The following is a 7,764-nucleotide window of genomic DNA, read 5'->3' as shown; positions in this document are numbered from 1 at the left end:
GCATGTTTCTGTGTGGGGAAAGAGGAGGGGGGAGAGGAATCCCCGCCGAACCTGGAGCGCATAGTGGCAGTGGTGACCCTGGTGATTCTCTGCACCTTCAGAAACACCAGTATTGCCGCTGGAGGTGGATGATTTGGGAATGGATGGATGTATCAGGAAGGAAGGGGTGCGAGTTGAAGTCTGTTACTGAACTGAGCCTATTTCCTAGGCAAGAATAAAGATTCAGCTGGGCGGGGTGCTGGGCCATCTTGCCGAGACTGTGCTTTTGCCAAGGAAGGTTGGACCAGGTGATCCTTGACGTGCTTTCCAACCTGGTATTCTATTATTTTATGTCTAAAGGAGCTACTTTTTCTAAAGCAGTTGGGATGCTAAGTGTTATTTTGTAGGAAGTGTTATGCCTGTCTCCTTCCCCTCACATCTGAAAGATTCCTGCCTAGGCAAGTTGCTCTCTGGTTTGGTTGCTGTCCTGAACTCTGCTGTCCCCATGCACCAGACTCTGTGGGGCACGTACTATGTGGGTCACGTATAAGTGTTGCCAGCGTTCCAGGTTAGCTGGTTTTTCTGCAGCTGTGCACTGAAGCCAGAGGAGAGTTTTCATTGGGACTAGTAACCCACCCACTCTGCACTGAAGATGCATGATAAGATATGCAGATGTGGTTACGGAGTTTGTGGAGAGCCAGCGAAGGACTGGCTTCTCTCCTAAGGCATCTCTTAAGCATTTTAATTTTTACAGACTAGAACCAATGTCTTATTATCTTTGATTCAGCTCTGCAAGGGGTAAATATTTAAAAAAAACCCAAACAACAAACTCAGAAAATGTTTCTGTGATCACCTGATCATGTCTCTGAAGCAGATTCCATTAGCATAGAAACCTGCGATAAATCTGCTGGGTTGGTGTCCTGCTACTGAGTGTGGGCAATCACTGGATGTTAAATTAGTCATCTTCAAAACTGCAGGCTACTTAAGAAAATGAAAACCTTGAGAGTGTTGAAAACCTTGAGGTAGCTGGAAGTGCATTGAGAGAGACCCAGTTTGCCTTTCTGCAGTGGCTGCGAGTGCGTCGTTAGCGTACCTTTCTTTCATTTTCCTCTCTGGAGGAATTTCTTTGCTTTTGTACTTGCTTCTGTTTTCTCTCTCTGTTTTCCATTTTCAGTGCCACACACTATTTTGTCCACAAAGAATGCACCATGCAACACACATCCAAGGATTCCTAGTGTCCAGAAGTGCTGAATGTCTTAGACTGGGGTTCAGATAGCGGAAACTTTATTATTTGGGGACTGGTGGGCCGGCAGGAAAAGCACTCTAGATCACTTACGTTGCATCCTTTTCTTTTGGGCCAATGGGACATGATTTTCAACAGTTTCATGCAGCTCTGTATGTTCAGGCACTCGCGTTTCCTCTTCTGCGTAGCTGGTAGTATCTGCACTTCTGGGGCTGACTTGTTGAATTTGGATCTGCGTGTAATGGAGGTAACGGGGTTAGAGAAGTGGCTGTTCTGTCTTCCTCCACTCCACCCCTCCACAGAGCTAAATACTTCCTTTTTTTTTCTCAAGCATTGAAATAACAAGAGAAGGGAAACCGAGCAGTGTGGCAGCTGCAGAGGTTCATGAATATTACTTTAAGAGGAAATTTAGTTTACCTAACCAGAGAACTTCCTGTGTTGGTTGTCTGTACTTCTGAAGATCTAGAAATTACGTGTAAGGCCGTGTGCCTGTTGCAGTATTTCCTTGTGTGTGTGACTTAGAAAAGTTGTTCATAGGGAGATGTTTACTTCTGACTTTTGCATCTTTAGCTCAGGGGTGTTCAAATGTGTTTTCTTCCCTAAAAGTCAGATTCGGCAAGTTTGCAAACATTTTAATAAGCACTTGTAGTACCTTCTCTGGTCTAGTTCTTCCAGAATTAAACCAGACTTGCTGTTCACCCTGCCCTGTAACCCTGCAGCGCACACAAATCATATTTGGCTATTTAAAAAAAAAAAAATAAAATAAAATAAAGCAGCTTTATGAGGATTTTAAAAATCCAGTGAAGTGATAGGGCCTGGAAAAGTGCTTCTAGATAGTCTTCTAAAAGTCTGATATCTTTTTTTTTTTTTTCCCAATGAAGATTACCTGTATATTATGGCACAGTTGTTTTAGAACAGGATTGCAGCATTTTTGCGGGGTGGTGGGGAGAAGACGTACAGAGCATTCAGACTTTTCTAACAAGAAAAAGCTCCACGATTGAAGTACATGTAACCCAATTTGTATTTAGCTCCAGCCTCAGAGGTTGTCTTGATTTGCCTGGTTAATCCACTCTTCCCCTTGTCCAAGCTCGTTTCTTTGCCTCCTTCCCTGCTGTGTGTGTACTAAAACTAACTGCACTAGTTTGTTACCGTTTATTAAAGCTGACTTCACAGGTGGCTTTTCTCCAGCAGATGCGGATGAGGTGGTTCAGAAAAAGAAAAGATGTGCGTGGCCTTTGCCTTCATGCTGAATCCTTCTTTCCTGTTACCTGACTTTAGATCAGAGAAAGTGCAACGTTGACCAGAGATGTGCTCGAGCAACATTTTAATGATTTGAAAGGCACCCTGAAGAAGCTGTTGGATGAGCGACTGATGTCACTGCTGCAGGAAGTGGATACCATAGAACAAGAGAGCATCAAACCCTTGGATGAATGCCAGAAGCTCATAGAGCATGGAGTCAGTACGGCTGATGATCTGCTCCGGGACGGTAAGGGACGACCTGACCCTAAGTCTTAACTCTACCTTCCAGTGCGTCTTCTGTGGAAGACTGGAATGGTCCTGTTACGATCAGCATATTTGGCTCATTTTGGACTTCTGTCAAACCAAATGTTAAGAAGAGGTTAAAGTTGGGTAGATGTAGTGAAGAGCTGATCAATATTGTCTCCTACAAATCTGTATTTTAATATTTCACTCCAATCCTAGGGTGTATGTATGTCAGTGTGGCCTTTCTGTAAGGGCAGGAGGTATCTACTTTGGAAATGTCTCACTGCAGAGGGGACCTGCACCCCTCCACACTAGAAAGAGGATTATGTCTGTCTACTTTGAAATAAAATACATCTTGGGTACCATAATAACAAAATGTCTCTGTTGGTTGAAGAAGGTTATTTGTGTCTTAATGGAATAGCAGCTGAAGTAAACAGATTATCTTTCCTGTCAAGTGTGATTATGTTCACTGTTGAAGGGGAACGTGAGGAATGGAATGGCCACTGTATAGAAATAATTTCTTCAAAAAGTCTGAGGTTGAGGCAGACAAATAGAAATGCAGAATATTACTGTACGGGCCAGTTTGTACCCTACTGATGCTAAATACCGAGCCAGAAAGGAATGTCACTCTTGCCTGTTTTCCCCACACTGGAGAACCTACTGAGAGCATGTCTGAGCCATGAGTATGTTGGCAGTTTCCTTGCATTGTTCTCATGTCTCAACTTTAACTTTCTTTCAAAATGATCTCAGTTTTGTGAACTAAAGTGCATTGAGCAGTCTCCCACGGGTAGGAAGCATACCAGCTTCCACTCAGACGCAAGCTCTGCGCTTAAAGAGCGTGTTTGCTTGGTAGCTCTATGCCGTGGGAGTAGTGACAATATTTAAGAATTAATTTGTTGGGTTTTTTCCTAACACCACAACCTGCAGGGCAGCTGGTAGTCACCTTGTTTTGATTTTATCTCTCAAGGTACTGAATCACAGAGTGGTGGCAAAGATTGCCTGTGTTTTATACGAGTTTCTATCAGATCTCATGCGAACCTGATGAGCCGTGCGCATCCTATCCTGTGGGTCACCATTCCCTCTGCAGCAGTATGAGCATTGCTAAGTCCTTTTGCCAAAATGAGCAGACATTGCCACCGAGTCAGAAAGGAGTTAAGCCTCCACGGTTATTAAATCTCCTGCTGCCAATTATGACGTATGCTTTTCTTTAGAGATTTGTAATCCTCCATTTGCAAAAGGACTGAGCTTGCTTATGTTGTAAATTACCATAAAATCATCAGATAAGAGAATGGAGCATACGTCTCTGTAAGCTGAAGTGTGGGGACGCTACTTTATATGGAAAGCTTATGAAAAGATTTCTGTTTATCTCCACACTTCAATGCATGGATTATTTCCTTCACTGTGACATTAGTTACCCTTTAGATTGTAGCAAACAGAACAATGGTTGAAATTATTGTTTGCTTTTAAGCTCCTGCTTTTTAATTTTCTGCTCAGCAAAGGTGCTTTGCTTTCTTCCTCCTTTAAAGCAGGTGGAGGAAGGGATTAACTATCCTGATTTCTGGCATCTAAGCCCAGTTCTACTACTGTCTGAGACCCGAGGCAAATTATTACATCTGTTATGGGTGTGTCTACAGGAAGCTTTGAGAGCTTCAAAAGCTGCTAGATAGGCTTTATATTGTTAACTATAATTGTATTTTCTATCTAAGAGTCTAGCAAAAGTGCTGAGAATGCTTCATTTTTAATTGGTTGTTCGTGTCAGAACTGGTTCTTCTTCAAAGCAAAGAATGCCTTTCTTGGACGTTTTCTCATTGGGAATATTTTTACCGTTTGATTCCAGGAGAGAGTGCGGTCCATGGAGATGTGGGACAACAGAATGAGAAACTGTGCAGCTTTACAAAAAAAGCTTTGCACATTCAGCTAGATAGGTAAGATACTGACACTCTGAGGAGACTTGAGGCAGCGGCACATGTGCTCTTCTTTATGGGGGATATTTTCTCCTTCGGAACAAAAGCCTTTTGCTCCATTGCCTCAAAAGATTCTTTTGGGGTGTTACTGTCCTGTTAGTTTCATAGACTTTGACTGGGGCTGGCAGTCGCAGAATGGAGTCGTTTTCACCCTCCGTATGTTCTGTAGAAGTATAGGCTGTTTATTTGTGAATGATGAAACCACTCCTTGTGGAACAGCCTGTATTTCAGAGTATTTACTGAGAAACAGACAGTCTGGTTAGGGCTGAAACTCAGTGTTTTCTGAGTCTTTTAAGTTTGAAATGCACGTGCCAATTTCTGCAGCTGTTCTCTCTTTGCAAATCTGCACAGATTCAAGTGTGTGGACAAAATACGAATTTGTAGAAGCTGTCCCCTTTCATTACAGCAAACTTTCCTTTCTCAGCTTACCAGAAGTGCCCTCCTTGGTTGACGTGCCTTGTTTATCTGCCCAGTTGGATGACTGTCTTCTTACTATATTGAAAAATCAAATATTCAGACATGGAACTGTGGCATCTCGCCCACCTGTACAGCTAGAGGAATTCGTTGAGAAGCCCGGGGGTATTTTAGTCCGATGGTGTAAGGTAGGTAAAATACCCTTGGTGAAAATCATTCACGCTTCAGTTTTCTTGAAAGAAACTGAAAAAGCCACTTTCATTCTGGATTCTCTCCTGCCTTCAATGGAATAGTCCACTCCAGTGTGTAGTTAGAAACTTCAGAAGAGATTTTGTGGCAATGGCTTCATGTAAATGCAAGGTCATCTGGTGATGTTGTGGTTGGCGCTGGGGTTTGTGCCTGCCTGGCAGTGACACCAGTGCGTTAGTCTCTTGCTGTTGGACTCCATCTGTTCCCATCTGCAGGTGGAACGGGCCGACACGCTCATGCACCTTTGCCTCGCAATCTCCTTCCCCGGGTGTGGGAAAGTCGGGGGGGGGACAGCTGAAAACACTGCTGGCCCTGCTGCCCGTGCCTCGGCAAGGGCCAGGTGCTGTGCAAGCAGGAAACACCTCCTTCATGTACTCTTCCCACTAAACAAATAAATAGTAGAGAGTAATCTGTCTGCAATGCTGTGGTACAAACAAGACCGAGAAATCCTGGGGTGTGTGTTTCTGACAGAGGTGATGCACGCAAAGCTGTTTGTGCTGTGGAACCGAGTGGTTTGTTTGTGTGGCAACAACAGGCGGACGGTCTCAGTGAGACTGAACTTCGTTGCTGGAGTGATGCTGCTGTTCCCTTAGAAGATGTTTAGCTGAACCTGTTCTGTTACGCTTTTACCCCTAGATATATTTGTGTTCTTAGGGAGATGCAGTGGATGGAAAGAGAAAATAAATACTGGCATTAGCTAGTCAAGTAGCATTTCTCTGCAATACACAAGACCTATTTTTGAGTAAATCACTGCTGTGCTCTGATGTGGTTTAGTTGTTGTTGGACAGTTCTATGCTCCTTGGCAGAATTAAACAAACTTTTGTTGTTCTATCAACAGCCAGCCGTTGGTCAGCTGTCCTTGCCTTGTAAAGGAGGTGGATTTGGATTATAAAACCATTGGGGCTATTGTCACGTGTGGTCTGATTTTCTGTGCTATAGAGGAGTTCCCTGAATTTGGTCGTGCTTGAGGGATAGTGGAGCTTTTTTCAGGGGAGCAAAATAAATCTTTTTTGACATAGAGATGTCAAATAGAACATGAATATGAATGTTTCAGTAGAATTGGAAATCATTCCCTGGAACAGTTTATGACGGATAATAGTGAATTTCCCTTGCTGTTAAAAATTGGCACTGAACTACTTCTGCAAATTTGTCTTCAGCTTTTAGCTGAAGGATCTTGTTATATCTCTGCTAGATTGAAAAGCCTTCTGTTAAGTATTTCTTTTTGTATAGATACTTTTAAATCGTGATGGAATCATTCTTATACTACTATTTGTATTAGTTGGTTCAGACGCCGATACTATTTTCTATAAGGCATGCTTTCTGCTATTTAATGTCTCGTGACTCTGAATCGCCTTTGATGGCAGCCTGCAGTGCTACCCCAGTATGTGCCGCTTCAGAGGCAAAAGGGGGGGGAAAAAAAAAAAAGAGGTGTCCTTTATTAACAATTATAATAATAAACCTTTATTTCTCTAGGTGGATGATGACTTCATACCACAAGATTACAGACTGCAATATCGTAAGAGTACGGCCAGTCACTTTGAAGATGTGTATGTCGGCTCGGAGACAGAGTTCATAGTGCTGCACATTGACCCTAATGTTGATTACCAGTTCAGAGTCTGTGCCCGAGGAGATGGACGGCAAGAGTGGAGTCCATGGAGTGTTCCTCAGATCGGCCATACCACGCTAGTTCCCCATGGTACTGTTGCATTGCTCTTCATCTTCAGCCCATGTCATCAGTGCAGCGCTCCTGAAGGTCTATAGCTGAATGACGTATGGAGCTGCTTTTTGTACGATGATGGGGTGTCCTTAGCTGTGATGTATGTGTGTAATGTCTGATGAACTATCCTTTCATCCTAGAATTTATTCTTTGCTTCGTAGTGGGAGTGATAGTTAGCGAGCCTTTCCAGAGGGTAGCTCACTGCTTAGCCTTGGAAAGCATCAATGAGCCAGAAGTGAGGCGGTTTTTTTTCCCCTTGTCCCTCACCCCTACCTAAGCATAGCTTGATGACCTGCAGTCACATAACAAGCTCTTATATTGGAGAAAGAAAAAACTATATTTTCTCTTCACTTGCAAATTTTTAAGGGCAGTGGGTCATCAAGGTTTTGCTTTGCCGTTTTGCTTTGCTTACAACAGGACTTCGCAGGGATCACAGCAGAGAGTGAAATTCTGGTGAACCATGTGAGCTGGGAAGTATTTTTTGTAATTGCAAATGATTTGAAAAAGAAATCTCTCCATCAAAAGGGGGCAAAACCAGCTCTTAACATAGCTTAAGCTTTATATGAGGTAAAGTGAGTGGACATTACAACTGACCTTACTTTGCACAGACAGTAGCTGGTCTAGTTGAGGTTCATGCTGCTTTTTTTTTTTTTTTTTTTTTTTTTTTTTTTAAAGAATGGAAAAAGGGTTTGGAGGGGTAAACTTTGGAGAGTAGA

The 7,764-nt window shown here is 43.0% G+C and overlaps 2 protein-coding genes across 2 annotated transcripts in view; one reads left to right on the top strand and one right to left on the bottom strand.

Moving 5' to 3' along the window:
* Window positions 1–247, bottom strand: part of ATAD5 (ATPase family, AAA domain containing 5) — an 18,634-nt gene extending 18,387 nt beyond the window's left edge. Inside the window, exon 1 of the mRNA XM_009880244.1 lies at window positions 188–247. Within this exon, the coding sequence (XP_009878546.1) occupies window positions 188–247 (60 nt within the window). The remainder of the gene's footprint in view (window positions 1–187) is intronic.
* Window positions 248–1,463: 1,216 nt separating this feature from the next.
* CRLF3 (cytokine receptor-like factor 3) overlaps window positions 1,464–7,764 on the top strand; it is an 11,429-nt gene continuing 5,128 nt past the window's right edge. The window contains exons 1-5 of the mRNA XM_009880243.1: window positions 1,464–1,469; window positions 2,501–2,708; window positions 4,542–4,629; window positions 5,093–5,270; window positions 6,805–7,027. Coding sequence (XP_009878545.1) covers window positions 1,464–1,469; window positions 2,501–2,708; window positions 4,542–4,629; window positions 5,093–5,270; window positions 6,805–7,027 — 703 coding nt within the window. The remainder of the gene's footprint in view (window positions 1,470–2,500; window positions 2,709–4,541; window positions 4,630–5,092; window positions 5,271–6,804; window positions 7,028–7,764) is intronic.

The sequence above is a fragment of the Charadrius vociferus genome, unplaced genomic scaffold (assembly GCF_000708025.1).
Source record: "Charadrius vociferus isolate BGI_N301 unplaced genomic scaffold, ASM70802v2 scaffold662, whole genome shotgun sequence".
NCBI classification, from domain to species: domain Eukaryota; kingdom Metazoa; phylum Chordata; class Aves; order Charadriiformes; family Charadriidae; genus Charadrius; species Charadrius vociferus.
The sequence above is the reverse complement of the archived record's forward strand: the minus strand, read 5'-3'. Positions and strand labels throughout refer to the sequence as shown.